At 48.2% G+C, this 24612-nt stretch overlaps 1 protein-coding gene across 4 annotated transcripts in view; it reads right to left on the reverse strand.

Annotated features, from left to right (window-relative positions):
* Positions 1-24612, reverse strand: part of LOC105182029 (nephrin) — a 254625-nt gene that overhangs the window by 179431 nt on the left and 50582 nt on the right. For all 4 annotated transcript variants that reach the window (XM_025302282.1, XM_025302281.1, XM_025302284.1 and 1 more), the window contains one exon: positions 5542-5747. In XM_025302282.1, the coding sequence (XP_025158067.1) occupies positions 5542-5747 (206 nt within the window). The remainder of the gene's footprint in view (positions 1-5541; positions 5748-24612) is intronic.

Here is a 24612-nt window from a genome sequence, read left to right on the forward strand (position 1 = left end):
ATTCATGTCCGCGCGCTGATTTATCCGAATGGAGATTTATCCTCCAGCACACGTTTATCAGTCCAGTCAGATTTCAATGCGACATTTAGTCGAAAATTAGAGGTATATTTCGGACCGAAATATTTCGGTCGATTCATCAGTCAATCAATATAAGGCGTCGCTGATCCCCGAATTCCGGCCGCTAATTTCCACATCGAATGCGCCACTCCCGAAACACGAGAGTCGCGCTCTCATTTCCTATCTCGACTAGAGACCCTAGAAGTAAGAGTCCGGTCAATCGGTCATAATTTTCGCGGGCTGCTTTGAAGCAAAATGGCGGAACCAATTATATTCCCCCTTCAAGTACCGTACGCGCACGATAATTTAATTATTAAAAAAAAATACAAAAATAGATTCAACAATAATGTAAAGCAAAAAAATACAAAAATAAATTCAGAGTTAATTTTTTTTAATTCCGAGTTAATTTGCAAAAGAAATGTTAATTGTTAAAATAAAACGTAACGTAAAAGGAAATAGTTATGCATTAATAATAAGTTTTTAATCTTACGTAATATTTATTATTATATATATTTAATATATAACTATAAATTATTTATTAACGTTTTATCTTAAAATCGAATGTCGTGCCATAGTTGTACTATTATACACTGGTGTGATTGGACAACCTTTCTGCAGGCATTCTATTTTTAATCTAAATAGAATAAAACGCTTCATTATTAGATGTGAGATTTTATGACAGTCCTTGAGTCACACTGATATTTTCTGGTTTACCAGGATCTAGTATTGCATTTATTAATTAATATATCGTATATTTATTTCACAAACACTGTTGCTTTTGCATTCAGGAACACAACAATCAGTCATTTTCTATTAAGTGATAACAGTTAACACAAATATAAAATAATTAAAGAACAGATTCGAGTATATAATTTCACTAGAAATACAGGCTCGTGCTCCCATAACTCTGTTTTTTTATATTTCATTCCATAAGCATTAATCATGTTATAATGTATGAACTGACGTATTATAATTGATAAATATAACTAAACACACTCTTTTAGGTTAACGTCGCATGACAGTTGCAAACAAAGTCATCTATAGCTATTGTTACGTTCTGGAGGAGGAACGACGTACTTGCAAGTCTGCGGTGCAGATCAAGGATCGGAATGACCCCTTTATCTGGCTCGGGCGTACGTCGGTGGTCCTTTATTTAGGTCAAGGAATCCTTTTACCTGGGATAGGACCGTGAGCGACAGTTGAGGGAAGAGAGAATTTTTTGTTGAGAATAATTAGTTGGAAAACGTGATTGGCTTGCAATTACAAATAACTTGTTTTATTGATGATTAGACGGAAGTTCACAATGAAATAAAATTTGTAAGATTTTATAATGTGTACGTATACATATATGTATAAAACAATCGCGGTTTGAGCAAAATTCCGTGTTCGTTATGTCCGACTGTGATCGAAAAGATTGGGCCACTGACACTGAATTTTACAATTAAGGAGGAATGCCAAGGGGGATAGAGAAAAGGAAGAAAAAGGAAAGGAAAAGAAAAGAGAGAGAAGAAAAGAAGAAAAATAAAAAGAAAGAGGTCACTCAGGTAAAAGAAAGTATAAAGAAAGTATAAAATACTGCTGGATCTATGCTATTTGTCGGAAATGAAGAGTGTAATTGCTGCATGTCTGTGAGGATAGACCCAAGTTTTGCGCCAAGAATAGGAAACTGGTTTCCGCTGGATTGGTCGCGATGCTCCAAAAATGCACGAGATCGTCGCACAGAATAATTAACGACTGGAGAAACACTGATTTGTCTAAGCCACTAGTAGGCTAGATTGTTAGGAGACTCTGAAGGGGTGCTGAAGAGAAGCTTCTGTCCTGGCTGCAGGTCGGCCTGACGAGAAGTCAGTTGGCCTTTTGGCTTTTCTCAAAACGTCAGCTCGGTTGAGAGAGTGGGGTTTTAGGGAATTGTTTCGGAAATCTAATTTTCATGCCCAAATATGGTCATAGAACTGTGCTTCGAATGCTTTTTTAGAGGTGAGGGTTAAGAATACGTTGCAGTGTCTTTAAGATAACTTTGTAGGAGATAGGATACATATGGCAATAAGAGGTTTTCGAGAGTCTTTTGTTTAAAAAAAACGTGGCAGCAATCTTAAGAAGGAAATATCGATATTTCTAAGAAGGATGTCGCGATACTGTTATCGTTGACTAAGCGCGTGGGAAACAAGATCGGAGTTGGTTCAAGACTGTTAATATTTCCAGAGCACCGAAACTTCCAGAGATCGCGTCGTGTGGTAACATGCCTGAGCGCATCCGGCCATATAATAAGTAATAATAAATTCAATTTTCCTTATTTATAAAAGAAGTCTAGAGTGCGCGGAGTCCGCAGGACGTAACACTATCAACGCCATTTTGCTTCAAAACTAGAGATTGACCGGACTCTTATTCCAGGGTCTCTAATCTCGACTGTTTACACACGCCCTCTCTCTCTCTCTCTCTCTCTCTCTCTCGTTATAACTTTCGTTCGGTATAAAAAGTTGTAGGCGTACGTGAGTGAAGCAGCAATAGATTTACTCGATCACACTGTGTGATTATTATTGTACGTCGGCGGCGAGAGAGGGACGAGCTTCGGCGCAGCAATTATCAACGACTTTGCAAATAATCCGGAGCTTTGTTATCGGGGGAGATTCGACTCTGCGATTTAACGGCCGCGTCGACGGAAGAGCGAATCAAAGTACGGACAAGCCGGCCAATCGACAGTGCTCTCAGCGCAATCGTTTACAGAGGATCGCTTTCAATGGTTCACTGATTGTACGAGTGGTCGCTCGGTCCCGGATTAACGACTATTCTTGGGATCGGCTCGCCACTCGCAACGACGATCGCCGGAGTATCGGCGGCCGATTCCTCGTCGAGTTTCCTCGCTCGAGCACAATTTTGTGAAAGTTTAACGAGCCTGCAGCCAGCCGCGTGCGCACGCGCGTTCGAGTTTCCGCTGGAGAAACGAAGAAAACCGAGTCGAGATTTTAAGATTTACATCGCTCCGTTGTCCGCCTCTCGTTTGTCCGGCGGTTACGATACCGCGACGATGCTGAGGCTCTCCATTAAGCTGGGCATCCTCAGCGTAAAATATCCCACTGAGCACTACAGCAGAATTAAGCGTTAATTAGATGCTAATTTTGTGCTGCATCCTCGATTCTAGTGCTCGAGCGGTTTAGCAGAAATTTGCGTCTCAAAATGGAGGAGCTGGCTTACGCCGACGCAACACTGCCTTTGACTACTTGAAAGAATAATAAATAAAATAAATGAGACAAACAATGTAACGTTGTTTTACCACGATTCGGTACCTTTTATATTTTGTTTAACAGCGAGAGGAATGAAAACAACCCTTCGATTATCTTGGTTTGAAAGGTACGTGGGTGAACAGAGAAAACCTTTACTCCATACTCAGGCCAGAGTAAAAGTATTTGTAATGCCGATACACGCGTGCGTCGTATATGTATGAACTTGAGCGTATATTTTTCTTGTCAATACGACGACGTTTCTCACCGCCGTGAGTCTCTCACGGAGTCGAAAGTTTGATTCAATGCGGAGCGTACACGATGCGATTAATGTCGCGATTAGAACGCCGGTAATTGTCGTCACGGCCCAGCCGACAGATAGACGAAATTCCACGATAAATATTCATAAGCGCGCACGCGAGCGAGCACGCCGAGCAGCGGGATGGGGCGGGGGGAGGGGGGGGGGACCGGGACCGGGAATGCATGCGAGGGAAATAATCGTAGCTCGTGCAGAAAGGATAACTCGGGCGCAATTTCGTCAGAGTTTAACGAGCCTCGAGTTAGTTCGGTATACGAAAAGTCCAAGTTTCGCCGCGGAAACGAAAACAGGCAGATCGATTTCCCGAGATGCTGCGGAGTTAGCTGTCGCTACGCAGACGGCGGCAAGTTGCCGACTCGCATATACTCTCCGTCCATCTTACAAGCCATAATGGCAATTATGAACGAGTTGTTTCGCGAGCGCGGTTGTAAACTGCGACTGCGTTTCAGCGCGCTTCGGATATTTACGATTGGATCGCAACTTAAGGAGGCGGGCGAGGAATAGCTACGAGTTTTAGGGGATGCGCGAGTTTGGCGACTGTGAGATGCGCGAGTTTGGCGAGGTGTGAGGACACACGGCTGAGAAAGAGGACACTGACAAATAACACTATCCAACTGTCACTCACAGATTTCAATGAAATTTGGCATGCACGTTGAACATTGAAAAATATTGGACACGTGTTTTTTTATATCGGCTGACAACGCATTTTAAGGTTGGAAATCACCCCTTGATTCCTGAACATGAAAGCACTATTTCAACCCTTTGTACATATTACATGTTACATGTGATTTCCGTCAAACTTGTCTTCCATTGAACTAGTCAGTAAGGGGTTTTTAGGGTCGCTGATTACGAATCTGGAGATGAAATTACAAAATTCAAGATGGCGGACAGAATTTTTAAAAAGATGGCTGATTCAAACCAACTTTGGTATCTGGAGGTTTAATTACGAATCTGAAGTTGGAAGTCAAAATATAATTCGTTTGTCGCACTTTATTATTATTATTATTATTGTAACGTGTTTTACTTGTAAGATTTTTAAGAAGGTTTATTGTAAACTTTCAAGGATATTAATTATATAAATTTTCTGGACGTTAAGATTAACGTTTTGAACATTAATAGATTTTTTGCTGTTCAAGTTCAGAAGTTCATTTAAATAATATGAATGAATATGAATAAATATATAAAAAAATAGAATAAAAATAAATGAATAAATATAAGGCATAAGAGATCAAGATATCTATATCTATATCTTATCAAGATATGTCAGAATATCATTACATATTCCGCTCGGATACTGACGAATAATAATCTTTTGGAAGATCAACTTCCTAATCTGAAAAAAATTGACGCGACAGATCAATTTTGAATACCGATTCATTGTTAAATTCAGTAAGTGTAATTGCCTGAGGCAATATCCTCCTTCACTGGTACAATTTCGATCTGTCATATTGCGTCATATTCCGCCATCTGTCATACTCCGCCATCTTGAATTTTGTAATTTTATCTCCAGATTCGTAATCAGCGATCCTAAAAACTCCTTACTGACTAGTTCAATGGAAGACAAGTTTGACGAAAATCACATATAACATGTAATATGTACAAAGGGTTGAAACAGTGCTTTCATGTTCAGGGATCAAGGGGTGATTTCCACCCTTAAAATGCGTTGTCAGCCGATATAAAAAAACATGTGTTCAATATTTTTCAATGTTCTACGTGCATGCCAAATTTCATTCGGAATCTGCGAGTGACAGTTGGGTAGTGTTACTTGTGAGAAAGATGCGCGGACAAAAAAGGCGCGGATTCGCGATATCGACTGACGCGTGCCAGCGTGAAAAATACGCCTGTGGCGCGACGATAAATGAGAAATATGTCGCTTTCGGCGTGGCGACGCGTTTACACACGCGAGGTGATATAGTGGCGATTATTAAAGGCAACGCGTTTACTTACCGATAACGGTGAGGTTAACTTTGAAGTTTCTCGTCGGCGAATTCCGAAAGTCAACCCTGCATCTGTAAACCCCCTCGTCGCTCTGCCGAAGATCCGAGACCGTCAACTGCGCCGGTGGACTCGACCGGAAGGTCGCCCGTTGGCCCCAAAAGTGCGGAGCACTCCACAATTTCGCCTTGCCGAACTGCCGACTCCTCGCGTCGTAACTGCAACACAATCGCCACAATCTTCGATGAAGGGGACTGATTTCCATCTTTATTTGCAGTCGTATCGTGCGAGTGAGAAATACAGCAGGGTGAAAACAACGTTTTGGTCGTAACTGCAAAAAGTTTCACTCTGAATGCGTCCATGCGTTAGTTTGTCGGTGTGCTTCGAAATTTCTATTATTTTCGAAGAAATCGAGAGAAAAGAACCAGCTTCAATAAATTTTCATATACTTCACAGCCCTCAGATTAATTAAACAATTAGATGAAATGATCCGTTGCAAAGATGCAACGATTTTGGTTCAATTTCTACAATTGAACGTCTTACACACACACACACACACACACACACACACACACACACAACATACACACGTGCAGCTGCTGGGATGTTTACCTTACGCGCGAGTCGGAACGACGAGGGAAAACGGATACGTGGGGAGAGCAGGGGAAGGGGCAGGGTAAAGCTCATTCGCTAATAGAGCGAAGAATTAGGAAGAATAGCGAGATTTACAGCGGGGATTATCGCATCGTCGACGCGGCTCTCCGAAAGACTCCGAAATAAGTTCCCATCGTGGGCGCTCTTCATCGCGCCCCGTTACTCGTTCGCAATCAGAGAGAAGTCTGCTCGCGACTGATATACTCGGCCCGGCCGGCGTTGACGCCAAGCTTCGGCGAGGACGCGAAGTGTCCTCGGGCCGTGCATACAAATCACGGGATTACCGCGAGAAATACAAGCCGCAACGCGCACCGGCGCCGAGAGTTAAATACCGCAGTTTCGCGCGCGTCGCAAATAGCGCGAGGCGGCGCGGCGCGGTGCGGCGGCGAGGAGTCTCGCCGACGCCGCCGTCCGCCGCACGATATTCGCATTTGTCAGCCCCCGAAGAAAACTTTCCCCGGGACAGAGCTATTTGAAAATCTTCCCTCGTGCGCGGCCGAATGCGGGGCGCGAGGGTTGCACGGAGGGGACAGGGGGCGGTCGGGCCGGGCTAAATAATGCGGGTTAAGTCGGCCGGGGATGAAAGTAAGCGGAGGAACGAATGGCCGACGACCAAAGTACGACGCACAATACACCCCGCGGCGCTCTTATCTGGCTTCGGCCAATTTTTCACCGAACTTTCGCAATTCGTCATAGTCGAGGAGCTCGCGAGAGAGCGAAAGAGAGCGAGAGAGAGAGAGAGAGAGAGAGAGAGAGAGAGAGAGAGAGAGAGAGAGAGAGAGAGAGAGAGAGAGAGAGAGAGAGAGAGTGAGAAGAGAGGGAGGGGCGGGGGGGGGGCCGGAAAGCTCGAGACCCAATACAGACGGAGAAGTGCACTCGACCGAGAGAGTCAGATAACCTCTTACTTCCCAAGCTTTCAGGGGGCGGTATAAGGTCTCGCTAAAAGAAGAGCCGCACTCGCAGCCGGTTATATCGTTCTTTCGTCCGCTCGTTCGCTCATTCGTTCGTACGTTCGCTCGCGTTGCAACTTACCGGAGTTGCCCCAGTGAGTGCGCACGATGACGATAATCCGATTTATCTCGATCGATTCTACCTCCCCTGGAAAAGTAGCACACAGCACGTCCGCTTTACCATGAAAGAACTGGACTACGTATACAGACGCACATACACATGCATCCCATAGCGGGAGACGTCGGATCGCGCGTCCATGACTAATCACACGGCAAGTACTCGCTGTTATCGCGCCGGCGAGAGGAGACGGCTAACCGAGCATACGTCTATCGGAGCTGACTTGGTGCTGTCTGTTTCCATTAGCGAAAGATCAGGTAGCGCGACGCAGGTGCATCTGCGCCGTCTGCGCCGTCAATTATCGGTCGGCGACGCGGGCGGCGCGCTTTCCCCAACGAGTTCGTAAGTCTAATCGAGCGACGGCGTCGTGGCAAAGTTGGCGCGGTAAGGCGGCAACTCGCGAGCCGTCGATCGCGAGGTTGCCCTCGCCCAAGTTTCGGCGGTGTTCGTCTCTCTCTCTCTCCCCCCCCCTCTCTCTCTCTCTCTCCGTCTCTCTCTCTCTCCGTCTCTCTCTGTCTCTTTCCTTAGCTGCCACGGGACCCTCGTGTCCCCGAGACAAATTGGATCGGTTCTTAATGAGCGCGACGAGTCACGCCGGAACGACCGAGCCGCAAATTTAACGCGTCAACCTGCGCGAAGTGGAGAGCTTACTCGCTCGCTGCTTCTTGCTTCTTGCAAGCACAGCGCGCCGCCCGGCGGCAGCCGTGATTTACGCGGTCTACGTGAAATTAAAGGGTCCGCGAACACACGTCCGAAGTAAAAAGGTCTAATTGCGACGGACGACTGCTTCCGGGCCGGGAGCGAGTAAATCCTTCGCCGGGGATTTTATTCGGCGAGGCTGCGCACGGCCGTGTTGTGTCGCGCGGATAATTAAGCGTGAAGGCGAGCGCGCCGTCGCCGCCGCCGTCGCCGTCGTCGTCGTCGTCGTCGTCGTTATCGTTGTCGCCGTTGCTGCCGCCGTGTCGCCGAAACGATGTTGGAAAGTGCACCACCGCGTACAGCTGTATCGAATTATTCCGTTCCTGAATAGGACGCGCGTTCCGGCGTGTCGTTTACGTTAATCGCGCCACTTTGGTGTATCGCAATTTTGCCGAAGTTCGCGAAAAGGATCGTGAAAAGGATTGTTATCATCTATATAGAGGAGATGAGATCATCTAATAATCATCTAATAAGGAGATGAAAAAAATCCGCGTGTAAACTGCGCGAGTTGTTATATGCAAGTTGCGAGTGAATTGCAGAGAAGAGATGCGGAAGAATGGGGAGGGGGGAGAGAGAGAGAGAGAGAGAGAGAGAGAGAGAGAGAGAGAGAAAAGTGCTTCTCTCTCGGTGTGGGTAATATAAATTAAATCTGTTCTGAATAGGACGCGCGCACGTTTTGTCCTATTGCTTACGTTAATCGCGCGATTTCGGCGTCGTGGTTTTTCTCAAATTCGTAAAAAACACGGAGCAACGAGGCGGGAATGCGCGTTTACTATGAGAGCGTCAACCATGTGTGCGTCGAGTACGAGAGATAAAATCGCGAACGGTGCATTTACCGAGCGCGTCGCGGGAATATAACGGAGCGCAAAGTGAAACGTAATATTTGGCGGAAATGGAATCCATTTTAATGACAGATTTATTGTGCAGAATGAGAAGTTAAGAAAAATCGTGCATAAACTGCGCAAATTGTTATACGCAAATTGTACATAAATTATAGGAAAGAGGTACGGATGGACGGGAGAGAGAGAGAGAGAGAGAGAGAGAGAGAGAGAGAGAGAGAGAGAGAGAGAGAGAGAGAGTCGGAGAGATACAAACGTGCCCCGCTTTCTCTCTCTCTCTCTCTCTCTCTCTCTCTCTCTCTCTCGAGCGACGTGGATAATATAAATTAAATTGTCGGCAACATTTCGCCGATTATTTAACACGAACACGATACAATAGTAATGATAATTACAATAGTCAGAATTTTGTCGCGCTTTTCGCCATGTCACGCGCATTTTTCGGTTGATAATCCCCCGGGGAAATTTTAATCAACACTGCCGACTATCCATTATCGCCGTCAAAAACAGCAACTGGCGAGCGATAAAGCACGTCACGATCGCATAAACCCCGTCATGCACTTTGACTGCGAGAATTTTTCCACGACATATTCCACGTCCAAGAGAGATCGTCGAAACTGCATTATTAATTCTATGTTCCGCTGCGAGGACACCCATTGCGCTTTGATAGAGCTTTTATCCGCGCACACGGTCGTATAGCTCTTTTTCTATTTTTATTTTATTTTAATCCGCCGGACACGCAAGAGATCGATTATTTTCAGAAATATAATACATGTAAACGCGAATCGCTCCGAAATACCGGCCGTGATGCTGAATATTTGATTTCTATTTTAATATCTGCAACGATAGGCAGTTGTGCCTTTATTTCAATATTTACAATAAAAAGTTTTTATACATTAACATTCTCCCCCCTCTCCACCTTTCCGCCGTACATACATATACACCCCAAGCCCGTTTCAAATAGATTCTTTCACGATCGACACGTCATGCAAAACTTTCAGCTGACGCTCGTCGAGACCCGAGAGGCGCCGCTTCGATCTCTCGCCGAGGTGGATCATTCGCAGACTTGGCCGTCCCGCCGTGTCAGAATCTATTTCATAAATTATCAGCATTGCTCTCTCACTTTATTACCGTTGATACGCCTCGTGCGTCGCGATCGTTCGGCAGATTAGACAGCGGAACTTCAATCTGCGGATGAAGAACTCCAGCTCTCTCGATCTCGGGAACGCGGAACGAACGAACGGGCCATCTCGTCTCGAGACGGAAGGGAAAGGCGGACGGAGAGAAAATGGGGCGAAAGGTGGCGCGCGCGCGCGCGCGGACGGTCTCTAAACAAATTAAAATAATTTCGCCGAGTCCCACGGCCGGAAGTCGCGCCCCGGCGCCGTCGGTCTCGGGGAGGCTCACCCTTCATGAATAAGACGGCGTCGGCGAAACGAATGTTCCGCTGCGAGAGGAGCGGCGGGTGGCGACGAGGCGGGCATGGAAGGGGGAGAGGGAGTCGTAAGGAGGACTTAACCACTCTCGGGACTCTTAAAAGGAGCTTAACTTGACGCATAAAATTAAGGCATTGTAATTGCAGACGGCGTCGCGTCGCGTCGCGTCGCGTCGCACCGCGCCGCGTCGCGCTGTGCTGCGGCAGCGCGTTTCTCTCCCTTTTCTCCACCGCCCGCTCGGCCCCGTCCGTCCTTTCCGTTAAGCCAGCGCCCTCGTTGACCTTCTTTCGCAGCGGCCTGGCCCTTCGGGCCGACCCCGATACCAATCTCGTCCGCTCCCGTTCGCTCGCTGGCGGAATATAATTTGCCGCGGCTAACTTCGTTCCGCGTCTGCGTCGCGGTGCGACGACGGTAATGAAATGATTTTTAATCGACAGGCTGTACTACGAGCGTGCGCGTGGATCTCCGTCGGAATTCGCTGTCCTTCCCTCCGAAAGAAACCTCGCGCGAGCGTGCAAAAAGCCTCATCGTCGCTCGATCTCTCCTCTCTGTTTAGAGAGGAAATTTCGGGCAATATCTTATTAGCCTTCGCGGGCGGACTCGAGCCGTTGCTGGATTAACGCGAGTCGACAAATAATACGCGATACTCTTACGATTCTTCCTCGCGAGCGCGAGCAGATACGTCTGGCGGAATGTAATTGCTCCGGAGTTTTCCCGCGAGGCTCGCGTAAAAACTTCTAATTCCCCGCTAAATTTGAGAATGATATTTCTTTGGCGAAAACTTAATTGGATCGCAGACTACTTTTCGCGCGGCTCCGCAACTTTCGCGAATTAAATAGCCCCGTAAACGAGCCTCGCGCTAAATTTCGAGCTGGAGTGAAGAGCAGCTTCAAGTTAAAATAAAATTCTGTCGCGCTCGCGCGCTTAGCCTCGGAACTCTTTAATTTTCAGCGTTAAGCCCTCGCTCTCGCTCTTTCTCTTCCGCCGAGCCTTCTCCCACGGTGCAGCGCTCTCTCCCGAATATAAATCGCCCTTTGCGAATTATCCAGGTCGATCGCGTCGTTCCTGACAAACGCCGCGCAATGATAACTCGCAATGGTGATCATCGCGTTCACGGGATGACGGATAAATACGTAGGCTGCTGGAAAAGTTTCTGCAATCTAGTACTTGCACTCGCGCCATCGCATTCTGCTGCTATTATATCCGTAAAATTACACGTTTCTAACGTTTCTAACGTTCTATAATTCAGTTGACAGTTTGTACCTAGTCAAGTAGTTTTGTTTGCACAGTATTTTAAAAGAAGTTATGGTAAAACTCCTGTTTAGGGGACCCACCTCCGATGACCTTGTCTGTTAGATATATTATCAAGGAGACCCTCCTTTAGCCGTCGCTCATTGTTTATTAAAAAGTTATTAACAAAAAAAATTGTACGAATGTAACGTAATTTTTCGAAAGTGTATATATAGAAATGTAGGAAACAGTACGTGTAAGCGGGAGAGGGGCTTCGCCCCTCCCTGAATAAATTCTAACCTAACGTAACTTATTGCATCTTTATATGAAAAGATTTCCTTAAAACCCACAACACCAAATTGTATGCAGATGTAACAAGTTAAATTGAGTTAGGTGATAGATCTTGAGAGAACTTGTTCAACAATGTCCAAAAATATATAAACATGCAAGATAAGTTAGATTAGGTTAGGATTTATTCGGGGAGGAGGTGCGGGGGAGGGGCGAAGACACTGGTTTCTGAGGTTACAGTCTCAGAGTGGAGAAAATGCTTTGAAAATTCGTTCGAGCGTGTGCAAAAGTGTATCTCGATCTTAAGGGCGAATACTTTGAAAACCAATAAAGCCATTTACCGAATTCTACATATTTTTTTTCATGTCGTTTGCAGAAACTTTTCCAGCAGCCTACGTAAGAGCACAGCGGATCGACGCAGCGCGAGATGAAGACGTCGTGCGACGTTGTCGGCAAAGTGAAACCCGCCCCGCCGTAGCTTTCGACCGGCTCCCGTATTCCCAGGCCAGCAAGGATGCCATTTTCCCGGAAACAATTCCGATACGTTAACCGCGCGCGCGCGGCAGTCACCGGTGCGTTCCGCAGGACGAAATGATTTTTCAACGCGACGGAGCCGAGCGCCGCTGTCCGCGGAGCTGCTCTCATTGCAGATTACATCGCACGACGCGAGGCATTAAATAAATCCCTCGATAAATCCGCGATAAAATATGTACCGAGAGCGGTCCCCGGAGCTCGAGCACGACCGAGGCTCCGTAAGTATCGCTCGATGACGATAACGCGGCCGGCGTTTTATCGTCACCCGGAGACGGTCTCTGTTAAGAGTCGTCGCCGCGCAGGAGAGATCACTCATTAGCGCACGCGCGAGCGCACATTCTCCAGAGGCTCCGCCGAGCGGGCGATTTTTTCTCGCTCGGGAGATGGAGGCGACGACCTCGATCGAGTTCGACCTCCTCTTTCGACTCGGATTCGAATTCACTCGAGTGGCTCTTCGCTTCGTCGTCGAGAGCGGATTCTGAGCCAAGTCGCGAGGCGTCGGCTGAATATTTTCGCTCGTCCTCGGACTTTCCCGCCGGTTATCGTTCTGAAACTGACACTCACTCGTATAGAATGAGAATGCACTCTGCGGCTCGAGTTACACTCGCCTCGCTCTCTTGATTCCGAGTAGCGGTATTTTTTCCATCGCCCCGAGTGAGTCTTCACCCGCTTGAAGTGAGACCTGCGCTCCGAGAAATTCAGAGGGAGAACTCGCGAGTACACACACACACACACACACACACACACACACACGGCTGTGTTTCGCCAAATGTTCACCCAAACCGATGACTATAACGTGTTGTTCGTTTCCAGTAGGTGACTCGGTGGACTTGATCGGATCGGCGATCGACTTTGCGCCACGCCATCGCCGTTCGCTCGCCGAGACTGAAGGACTCTGAAGTAATTCGTCGCGAAAGAGAGGCTTCGTTCGTTTCACCCTCCTCCCTCTCTTTCTTCCGCCTAACATTTCCGTCCACCCTCCGGGGGCTTATTACGTACATCGGTGTACGATTGCTCGCGTCCAGTTTCAAAGCTTGCTTTGTTGTTGTTTGTTGGGGTGCCGATATGATAGCTCCACGATAGCGCGGCGACTCCGCTCGCAGTCGGACATTTTCGGCTTGGCGCGGTTCGCCGCGCCGAGCGCGGTTCTCCATATCCGTTGATTTCGATCCGCTCGGGAGGAACGAATGAACGAGTGAACGAATGAACGAACGAACGAACGAGAACGGTCGTCGAGCGTAAAGAGGAGGCTGGCCCGGCTGCAGCCTCCAATCCCTTCTCTCGCGTTCCCGCACGTCTCTCGCCGTATTTCCGCCGCGCACCCTCGCCGGCCGGCGACCCCTCCGCCCTCCGCTCCCTCCGCTCGTCGTAGTCGACCTATCGCCACCGTTATCCCTCTATTCAAATATCACTGTGAAACCGCGTCCCGTCATTATTCTTCCAAATGGGATTCATGCCGCGGCATAATGGGGCAGAGATATCAGTCCGATCGACGAATATAATATCCGATTACATAGCCGCAAACGTTCCGTTCACGTCGCGGCGGAGCGGCCCGGCGGCGGGGACGGGGGAGTTACGCGTGTTCGGGGTGTCTCTCGGCGTGTGTCGCGCGCGCGCGCGCGACATTAAATCGCGACGCGTATCGGCTGGTGCGCACGTCACGGAACGAACCAACGAATAAACGAACGGCCGACACTCGAAAGCGGAAAGTCGAGAATCGCGCGAGAGTCCATACGAGCGAAAGCAGCCGAGGGCCCTCGATGGGCCCTCTGGATCGCGAAAGAAAACCCGCTCGAAAGCCAGCCGACAACGATCGATGCGGCGTCGCCGCGCCGCGCCGCGCCGAAAGGGCGGAGTCCTTTCCGCTCGGCGTTCCGTACGCGCGCCGTACTGCTGCCGGTTATCAGCTGCGGTTTCTACCAATGAGTATTCGGCGCGCACAAGCTGATGTTTGCCGCTCGCAGAAGGCGCTTAATAAAGTCCACGCGCGGCGAACCGGCCGGCCGTGCCAGCTTGCCGGCACGCCGGAAGGCGCCGCGGCGTTCGACGCGTCCCCCGTTTCCCTCGTACGAGCGCATCACGTATGAGAACGTTTGTTGTTTCAGCTTGGGAATTGGAAGGGCATATTTAGCGTTCGTAGTCCGTTCCGAATATAGCCCCGGGACTGCACGGAACAGGACACGTGCCCTCCTGCGGGAGGGCCAGCCCGTCGGCGGCCTGAATTAATCGGCAGGTTCGCGGCCAAGGTTTGCCGATGTTATCAAAAAGTGTATATCCGCTATGCCCGGTCCAAATAAAAGAACCAGATTGCGCGCGCGCGCGCATGCACCTGAACACACACACACACGCACACATTGCGGTGAGGCGATGCAATCGCTACGGGAACGCCGCGTAATTGCGCGACGCGTTCGAAAGCGTTCTCGGCGCGCAAGTCTCTGTACGCGGTATTTACGAACGCGGCGGCGTTCACAATGGTGCGAAATAGCAAACAGCAACGTCGATTTAATTTCCTTCCGAGCGCACAGGCGGGAATGGCCGGGTGCGCCGCGATATGGAAGAATCCGCGAGCGCAACGAACGCGGAACAAAAGGGGATGATGGCGGAGGGGATGAGACGGCGAGAAAGAAGCGACGCGCCGGGGAGGAGAAGAAGGATCGCGCCGCTGACAAAGGAGAGAGCGTCGCCGCCGTCGCCGACGACGACTACGAGGAGGGGGCCGCTGATCGGAAGGAGGAGAATCTCTCACAATGCACTCGTTCGAGGTAATCCCGGAAGACGGATGATCGCTCTGTATCGAGACTATCGTTTCCCTTCGGTCGCGCTCAGTCCTTGCTCAGAGGATTCGTCGGAGCCGGAGCGAAAGTCACGGTCGGCTGGCTTCGCGCACGTCCATCTGCACGCATTCAGGGCTAGACGTCGTTGAAATTCAAAGTCGAATCGTCGTAGACGGCAGAGTCGCACGCGGTCGCGTCGTCGTCGCCGCCGCGAACGCGGCTGTGCAGCGACCCGACGCGCGCGAGTGAATTCGAGAACTGATTTCTCCGGAGGAAACACGTGTCCGATCGCGAGCGCGATGAGCCCGACGAGACGTCGCTGTTTCCGGTTGCGCGCTACGTCACGGATTAACTCGGGACGGGTGTGTTCGTTTGAGGACAGTCGCCGGTTAAAGTGGGGGATCGCGGGCCGATCCCGCACCACGAGCTGGTGCAACCGAGAAATTATCATAAAGAAGTCGTCGTTCTTCGAGTCCCTTTTCTGGTGTCATCCGTATTTTGCTTACAGGATGGACAAAGTCGGCAGAGTCGGCGATTCGGCGAACGCGAGCAACGGCGAGGCGAAGCTCGAAGGGACTCGCGGGGACGGATGGTTTTTTATTCGGATTTACTCGTTTTACGACTGAGGGAGGTATGACTGCTACAGATAGCGGTAAAACTTTAGAATAGGACCTTTTCCGAATTTTGATATATTTTTGCTACTTGCTGGATAAAAATCTTTTTTATGACTACGATAATGAGAATCAATTGGGGGGAGCCCGAAAAAAATGTTACCGAGCTATTTTTTCGGATCTTATAAAACTTTGAAGGAAAAATGCACCAAATTTAAACTAGTTGAGTAAAAATATAAGAAACTCAATGAACTTTAATAAACCAAAGACATAAACTATTTTCCGCTATAATTTAGACTTTACAATATATGAATTTGTGCTTTTGATTAAAGCAGAGCATGATTGAGAATAATGCTCTGTTTTAATTTGCTTATTAATTTATGATACGTCCTACCTTGCACAGGGGTCTTGCTAATCTTTTCGGTATCCATTTTTAGTATAGAGTCATAAACTCATCTGTTTAATAAGGCGAAAGATAACAACTGTGAACGGTATTTAATCAATATAAAAATCGATATTTAAAATTTTAAATATATGGAATAAAATTTTCATGTTTTTTCCTATAAAGGCTCTTAGCCCCCCTCCCCCCTCCCTTAATATACATGTAAAACTTGGTATACATGTTTTTTTTACAGCTAATTTTGTAAATTACTGAACAAGAAAACTTGGTTTTTGTTACAATAGTATTTCCGAATATTTACCAAAAAAATTGTTCAGAAAATAAGTGGGTAACATTCTTTTCGGGCTCCTCTGATTGATTATCGCTGTCGGAGTCACAACAAAGATTTTTACCACGAGAGTAGCAAATAAATATCAAAATTCGGAAAAGGCCCTATTCTAAAATTTTACCTAGATAGCGATTATCGAGCGGATTGCGATCGGAATATAACGGCAGGAGTCCTGGGGAGAGTAGCACGCGTAGTAGTGAACACGCGTAGCGACATAAAGAAATCCCCACGCGCCGCAGTTGACGGCTGAGTTAACAGGCAGGTGCAGAAATTGTGCGCCCGACAATCATGTTCGACGAACGCGGGGCATAATTCTATCGTGTCGGGGAATGTTGAATGGATGTTCGAATCGAATTCCAAGCAAGATTGCGGGCGGCGACGCCAGACAATCGGCGGCTCTATTTACGACGTCGGTCCGGGAACGCACGAATGGGAACGCCAGAATTATTGTATTAAGATGGAAGACGACAAGCAGAATGTATGACGCGCGTTGCCGTCCTACCTCATAAGCATCTAGCGGGGCGGCGTGGCTGGGACATGAGTATATTATTCGCGAAGCGCGAAAGCCGCGAATACAAAACGACTCGTGCGCGCACTTCGATTGTTTCTATCGTCTCGTTCGCGTATATTTATCGCGGGAACAAGAGGGAATCGTTAAATGGACGCGCATTGTTCTGGGAGAAATCGACACCTCGGGATTTGAAAATTCGGCCCGTTTCTCGAAGCGTGCGATTGTTCTGAGGGGAGTAGCTCTTTATTATCCCGAGAACAAAGTGCAGGTGCGCTAACATTCGAGTACTTTCGTTGCTAAACTCGAATGAGCAGAGACTGATCCACCGTTCAGCTGCACAATGAGGCGGTGTCAATATTTCAGTGAAATTGTGCGTAACGGACGAGTGTGCAAAAGTTTTGATGAATTTCTCAAAAATACTGTGACTGATTTTTAACGGCGTTTATACAAACGCACAGATGTATAATATAGGAAATAGGGTAATAAGAACACACACACACACGCGCGCGCGCGCGCGCGCGATGGAAGTTACTCGGTAGAGTGAGAGAATAAAACGTTTTCATAAAAGCTACTTCATCTTCCTATCACGAAACTCATCAAAATTCTCGCACTCGCCCAGCCTAGTATTTCGGGAGAGCATCTCGGTATTAGGATTCCAGTGTGTCTCGGCCTTTCAGGAAATTGCACTTCATATACATTACTTCACTTCTTTCCGCTCTTCTTTTAAATTTAATTTTTTTAATTTCGAGAGACTTCTGCCCGGGATAATGCATGTCCGCCAAATATTCTTCTCGGAACAAACAGCTTTCAAACCTTTCACAATTTTCCTCATTAACCGTGTTCATTTACGTTCCGTGCTTGAAGCGAAGCTAGCGGTCAAGTTACTTTCAAGCAAGAGGGAACGTAGAAATCGGTCAGAGAGGGGGGGGGAGAGAGAGAGAGAGAGAGAGAAAGAGAAAGAGAGGGAGGCAAAAGAGCCCGCGCATTGTTAGCCAAAATCACGGGGCCTTCCGGCCTCGCGACGAGTTCTCGCGCTCGAAAAAATCTCGAGTTTCATTCACCTCGTAAACTGAAACCTGTAACACCTGGCGGCTAATCTAAAGAGATTACATATCCCGCAGGGTATTTACCACGTTCTCGCGTTTCGTTTAATTGGCGAGCTCGCTTGGTAGCTAGCTAGTTGGCTGGCTGGCTGGCTATCTAGCCAGCTAGCTAGATAACGCTCGGTCGAGGCAGCTAAGGCTAAGTAAGCCAGTCGAGCTACACTTCGCAACGGCGCACAGTGGGGCCAGATGACATTGTTTGGTTCAAAATTCTCTGGAGGCCTGAATTTCCAACCGATCATCGACACCAATGGATGAAGTTGATCCTGAATAAGTTCCGAAGAGATCTGTCTAGCCGGAATTTTGAAAAAATGATCGGTTCAGGGTTTGTCTTAAAAGTTTACCGTTTAAAGTACAGTGTCTTGGATTCGACCTCAATGGGTTCGAGCCTATAGATACTAAATGCGAGATCCCAGAACTTATAATCACCTTTTGGAAAACTCAGAATTTCAAAACTCATCATTTCAGTCCACATTAAGAAGGAATTAAGCCATATGGACCCAATAAATAAAAACATGGAGAACCCGAGATTTGGCATTCAGCATTTCTAGGCTCAAACTTAATGTTTTATAGTATGAATATTCAACGTCGAGTATTATTAGGTTCTCGAGCTATGGCTAGATTGGGTTCTTGGACTATTTGGGGCTCTTAATATACGAGGGTAGTCCCAGAAGTACCTGACCTAACAAAGAAAGCACAAAAAATTTGGGAAAAAATATCTTTATTTCTCTACATAGTCTTCTCATAGCTCAATACACTTTACTCAGCGATGTTCAATAGCTTCGATACCCTGTTTATAGTGGGAATCGTCGAGCTCCTCAAAATAGCCATCAAGCCACCTTGGTTCACTGTTTTGACTGTTCCTTCGTCTCAGGTGTGAAGTGATGGACCCATGTTTCATCCATGGTTATGAATCGACGCAAAATTTATTGCTCGGCTTTATTGCTGCGAAACTTCGCCAAACACTCGATTGAAACATCCTCACGACGCTGTTTTTGTTCCAATCGCGGCACCCAGCTTTCTCATGTCCAAATTTTCAGTCAATATGCGATGTACAGCACTTTTTGAAATGCTTACCATGTCTGCTAACTCGCGCACTTTCAGTCGACGGTCATCCAATACCATTTTGTGGATTTTCTTCAGCATTTCTGGCGTGGTCACCTCATTTGGTCGACCACTGCGATGTTCGTCTTGGCAGTTCTCGTACGGCCTCGTTTAAACTCTGCCACTCAATATTTTACTGTTGTGAACGAAGGAGCAGACTCCCCCAGAGTAGAATCTAGCTCCGCTTTGATATTGGTTGGACTGAGGCCTTTCAAATGAAAGTATCGTATCACATAACGATGACCAGTTTTTTCCATGTTTACAAATTCACTGAGAGCGTTCACTATTGATGGCTGCCAAACAAATACTAAACAACGTAGCGTCGTCAAACTTCAAACTTAAGCTTTATAAGGTTGGTACTTTCTACCATAGTCATTTTTCTCAAACAACAACCGCTGTCTATACGTCGGGTCAGGTACTTCTGGGGCTACCCTCGTATACGGCTTCATGCATTCACGGGCTAAAAAGTTCTCGGATTGATAGATTCCTAGGTTGATGGGCTTAAGACTCAAAATCCCTCGGTTTTGTGCTTAACGGGTCTATATTTGATGTTTTTGTATTTTGGGCATATGAGTTTTGGGTTAATAGGTTTCTGGTTCAAGATCGATAAATCTCGAGGTGTCTTTTGATTGGTTTCATAGTTTCAATCCGCTGAATACGCTATTAGATAGAAATAAATATCGAATAATGAGTATTTCACAAATTTCTCGCGTTTAACGATAATTTTTCCTCTTTTGGGGCTAGTGATTCGAGAAAAAATTCTTTTTAATTTTGGCATGACAGATCTCTTCGGAATTTATTCAGGATCAACCCCTCATCCATTGGTGTCGATGATCGGTTGGAAATTGAGGTCTCTAGAGAATTTTGAACCAAAGAACGTCATCTGGCCCCACTTTGCGCCGGCGGATTCAGTGCGACCGACAAGAGATCACGGAATCTCGTTTGCAGCGTTGACTTCAGAAATTAATCGCATCTATCGAGAGAGCCGAGCGTTTTGTTTGAGAAGCGGGGGAAAGGGGCAGGAGGATAGGGTTTGCAAGAAGCGGAGGTTGAGGGAAGGTGGGTGGGAGGAAAAAATGGAAAGCTCGGTAAATTAATCAGAATGTAGATCGCTAGCTTTGTTCGTTGAAGCGTCCCGTTGTGAGTTTCATGAATAATACGCATCTAATGGCCGCGGCTTTTCGTTAGTCGCAGTCTTTGTGGTGCGGAATGTAACACCGAGTTACGTAAATAGGAAGGGACGGTTTATTATCGTCTAGAAGTGCTCTTCTCTGGTAAGACTACTACAATAGCGTAATTTATATGTAAATGTAATTAAACTGACACGTCGCGAGCCTGCAGAGGACGTTCATTGATAAGGGAATGTCCGCGGCTTGTTCTCTCTTTCTTCCCCCTTTCCTGCCCCCCTCTCTCTCTCTCTCTCTCTCTCTCTCCCTCTCTCTCTCTCTCTCTCTCATAGTGCACAAACAATGCTACGCTTCCTTCCTTGTTCCTCCGCATGAGATATTTGATCAAAATTAAGTCGTTACAGATAATTGAATTTCTCGTCTCTCACAAGCGTGCCCAATCACGAGCGTGCGCTTTTCTTTCGCTCGTGTTCTCTGTCGTTAACGACAGACCGACACAATTTGACCGTCGCCGACATCGACGAAAGAATCTCTCGCTCCTCGTTGCTATCGATCGCGAGAAATTTCATACCGCCGCACAAATTTCAGCTAGATTCGTACGAGTGTTGGAACGAATCTCCCTCTCTCCTTTCCCCCTCCCCTCTTTTTCCCAATTTCTCTTTCTCTCCCTCTCTTCTCCTCTTTGCAAAGCAACGTCAAATTAATGAGTTACTGAGAGGTGAGTTTCTGCTTCGCCAAACACAAGGAGGCTGAGAGCGTGTAGGAACGAGAGACGGAAGGGAAGAGAGAGAGAGAGAGAGAGAGAGAGAGAGAGAGAGAGGGAGAGAGAGAGGGAGAAGAAGAAGGAGAGAGCAGAGAGAAAGAGAGCGGGGAGACGAGTGCGCGAGCTAGTGCGTAGGAGAATAGTGCGCGACAGTACTCGCTAATTAATTACCTGCGAACTATATGTGACCCGCGGTAGAAAAATTCGTATCTCCGCGCGAACTGCGCGCTCGCGTTTATATCCGAGGGGAGAAATTTATCGCAAGAAACAGCGCTGAATTCACGGCGGCGTTGAGTCGCCATGGCAACGGCTGCGTCGCTTTTGCCGTCCGGCCGTTGATTTATGGCACGCATCGCGATGTTAATTATTATAGCGTGAAAAACACAAAGTGGTAATTTGGGAGTATTATTTTCCCGCGAGCAAAACAAGTGTTGTAAATTCATACCGTGCGCGCACGCACGCGTCTTGTGCGCGCGAGAGAAGTGACTCTTGTTAAAAATGCAGCGTTTTCGAAAACCTCTCCCGGTAAGCTCCGGTAAGAACGGCCAGTGTCCCGCTAAGAATCTATCGTCGTTGTTTGCTACGAACCGTTGAAGAAAGACGAATCGTCCGGATCGCCAAGACGCACCTTTGCACGAGGAAACTCGGTATTAGCGATTCCTATGTCGGACAAACGACATTACAGAGATTCCGCGAGTCCGCCGTTGGATTCCTTCGGTCGTCGGCGAAGAACAAAAATAACTTTCTTAAGTAACTTCTTTAATCCGATATAAAGAACACTAAAAACATTCTTCCTTCCCTCTCTTTCTCTCCTTTGATCACCTGTCGTGTTGGCGCTGGACTCTCCCACTCCCTCTTTCTCTTTCGCTGAGTTGCGCCGAAGGCGGAGCGTATTTTCAAAAAAATCGGAAATTGGGTTACTCGTCGGGGTATACTCGCAACAACCACGAGAGTTAAAGTTTCTGTAAACAGAAGAAAGAATGGCGGGAAGCGGCGGTAGAGGAGGGAGAGGGGCGAGACAAAGACGGAGGGAAAAAAAAAGCGGAGAGTCACCAGGTGGAAGAAGATCGTTTCAAAGGGATGTCGCGGGGGGGAAAGTGGCGCTCGTTTATTGTCAGGAAAAACAGCGAGCCTCTTTTTCCCTCCGGAAACGTGGTCCGGGGTTATGGCGGGGAATCGTGATCGCTATCAGGAACACCGGCGATGATGACTCCGGGGAAATCAAAATAGGGGGACGATGCCGAGAGAAAGAGAGAGAAAGGGGGAAGAAGAGAGAGAGAGAGAGAGAGAGAGAGAGAGAGAGAGAGAGAGAATGCGAGTTCAAGGGTGACGGAGGCGGCTTTTCGCGTTACGCGAGAAATGGCCGTCATTCGCTGACAGCGCGCGAGCGCGCTCGATGGTCGGCGAAAACAAACCAACTCCCATTTCGGGGGAAACGTATCAAATTTTATTGCGGCCCGGTCTTAGCGTTTGCGACCGGGATTCCTGGAGGTTGTATCGCGCGTAGGTGCACCTCGTGAATGCCGCGACGGGATTCGCCGGAATATTCGCCGCCGAAACGACACAGGTGAATCCGTCGATCGACGGTCAATCGACGATCGCGCGATCGGTCCCTCACGCTATTCCCGCGGTTACGATCTCATTATTAAGCGTATCCCACTCGCTCATCGTTACACACGAGCTGTTCTTCAAATTCGATTATCCCTAACTTTGTAACCGAGCGCTTGGGCGCCGCGTTCGCGTAACATTGTAATTAATTCGGGACTAAGCGGAGACCTCAAAATCCGCAGTTACGCGACAAAGTGGCGGGGAACGTGTCGCATTGGTCCACAGTAATGACAGCATTTGAAACTCGATGGAACGTGTTAGCAAGTGGAAATCGTCAGCAAAAATGCAGAGAGAGAGAGAGAGAGAGAGAGAGAGAGGCTCTTTTGTGCATCGTGTATCCAAGAGCCATCGGCCCCGATATAAAATGCGTTGACTTTTACCTTCAAACTGGGCCGATCCCCGAAACGTTTTCGTGTTCCACATAAAATATCGCGTGCAAACCGCTACTGTGTGTACACACACACACACACACACGCGCGTAATACACACATATACACACGACACGCGCAAGCGCTGCTGTTGCTGTTTGCTGGCGCTGGTGCTCTCGTGTAAAACTCCGTTGTACTATTTTTGCCGTCATCTCATCGCAGTTAAAATGCCGGTGGTGAAACCGGGGATAAACACGTTTGAATTCTTGCCAGCTGTTCATTGGCGTGGCGTGTGCGTTAAAATATATGACGCACGGCCGAGATGTGCTCTGTCAGATTGCAACCGAGCGCGCCGGGCATTATGCGAGAGCGAAAGAATCGATTTGACGTTCGTTCAGCTCGACGGGCGCTTCCGTAATGCGCGTCAGGCTGGTTGCGTTTAACGTTTATCGACGGGAAATGCGGCGAAAAAGTTGACGGTGCAGCGCGCACGCGCGCGAGCGAACGATCCGACGCGACGTCTCTTTTTCTACTCCTGTCAATGCATCCGAAACGTCGATTGCATTTTCCGAGGAATCGCTGACGCACCGTCGTCGTCGTCGTCGTCGTCGTCGTTGTCGTTGACGAGCAGTTTACGTCGCTCGTCGCGATAAAAGAATTTACGGGAGCTAAGTTCGCGTTACAAATTACAATTCCGTATCCCTTCCTTGCCGAATGATTTCTCGGGGGGAAATTTGTGCGCGCCTCCTTCGCGTTTCTCGACTCTTGAGAGAGCGTGAACTTTTGCACTACACTTCTCGACCGTCGACTCGTCTCGCCTCGCCTCGCCTCGCTTCGCCTCACCTCGCCTCGCTTCGCCTCGCTTAGCCTCGATTCGATTCGATTCGATTTGAGCGCGAGCATCGCTCAAGCTCCCGCGGTTCGATTAACGACCTCGCGGATAATGGACGCAAAACGATAATTTCAATTTTAACGACTGCGAACGAGAGAGAAAGAGGAAGAGAGGGAGAGAGAGAGAGAGAAGGGGGAGGAATAGAGAGAGAGAGAGAGAGTCGCGCACGCGGTTGCGGGTTAACACTGAACGAAAGGCCAGTAGCGCGAGCCGTTCCGCGGGCGTGCGCAAATAGGTCGCTACATCATTTGCGGTCGGGAGCGGGAATTAATTTCGTACTAAGCGGCCGGGGGGTTATGATATCGCAAATTGCAAATACTTGATACGATCGTCGGTCGTGAGCGCGGGCGGCCGTGTGATTTATCGAACGAGTTGCGCCAAACGCCGACGGACGGACGGACCGGCCGCGCTCGGCCAGTATCGCCGGCTACCGCGGGATTGACATCATTTATTAGACGTAGGAAACGCGCTCGCGTGCTCACAGCCGATGGAAACCGCAATGGTATCGCGGCCGCAGTCTGCAGCAAACGAGGTCGTCGACCGGCGATCGGTCGTCGCCGGCCGCCGGTGGTATCCGTCCGGTAGTTACGGTGAATCATCAGCGGCTGCGCGATTTCGATGTCTCTACGTAGGCGGCCGCGGTTCTCTCAGTTATCGCTCCCGAATCTCTGCCGGGCGGCAGCGGTCGCGCGAGAGCCGAATGCACCGCTCAATGATGACGCTGAATGCCTGGGACAGGCCACACGCCT

Source organism: Harpegnathos saltator, unplaced genomic scaffold (genome assembly GCF_003227715.2).
Source record: "Harpegnathos saltator strain DR-91 unplaced genomic scaffold, Hsal_v8.6 scaffold485, whole genome shotgun sequence".
NCBI lineage: Eukaryota > Metazoa > Arthropoda > Insecta > Hymenoptera > Formicidae > Harpegnathos > Harpegnathos saltator.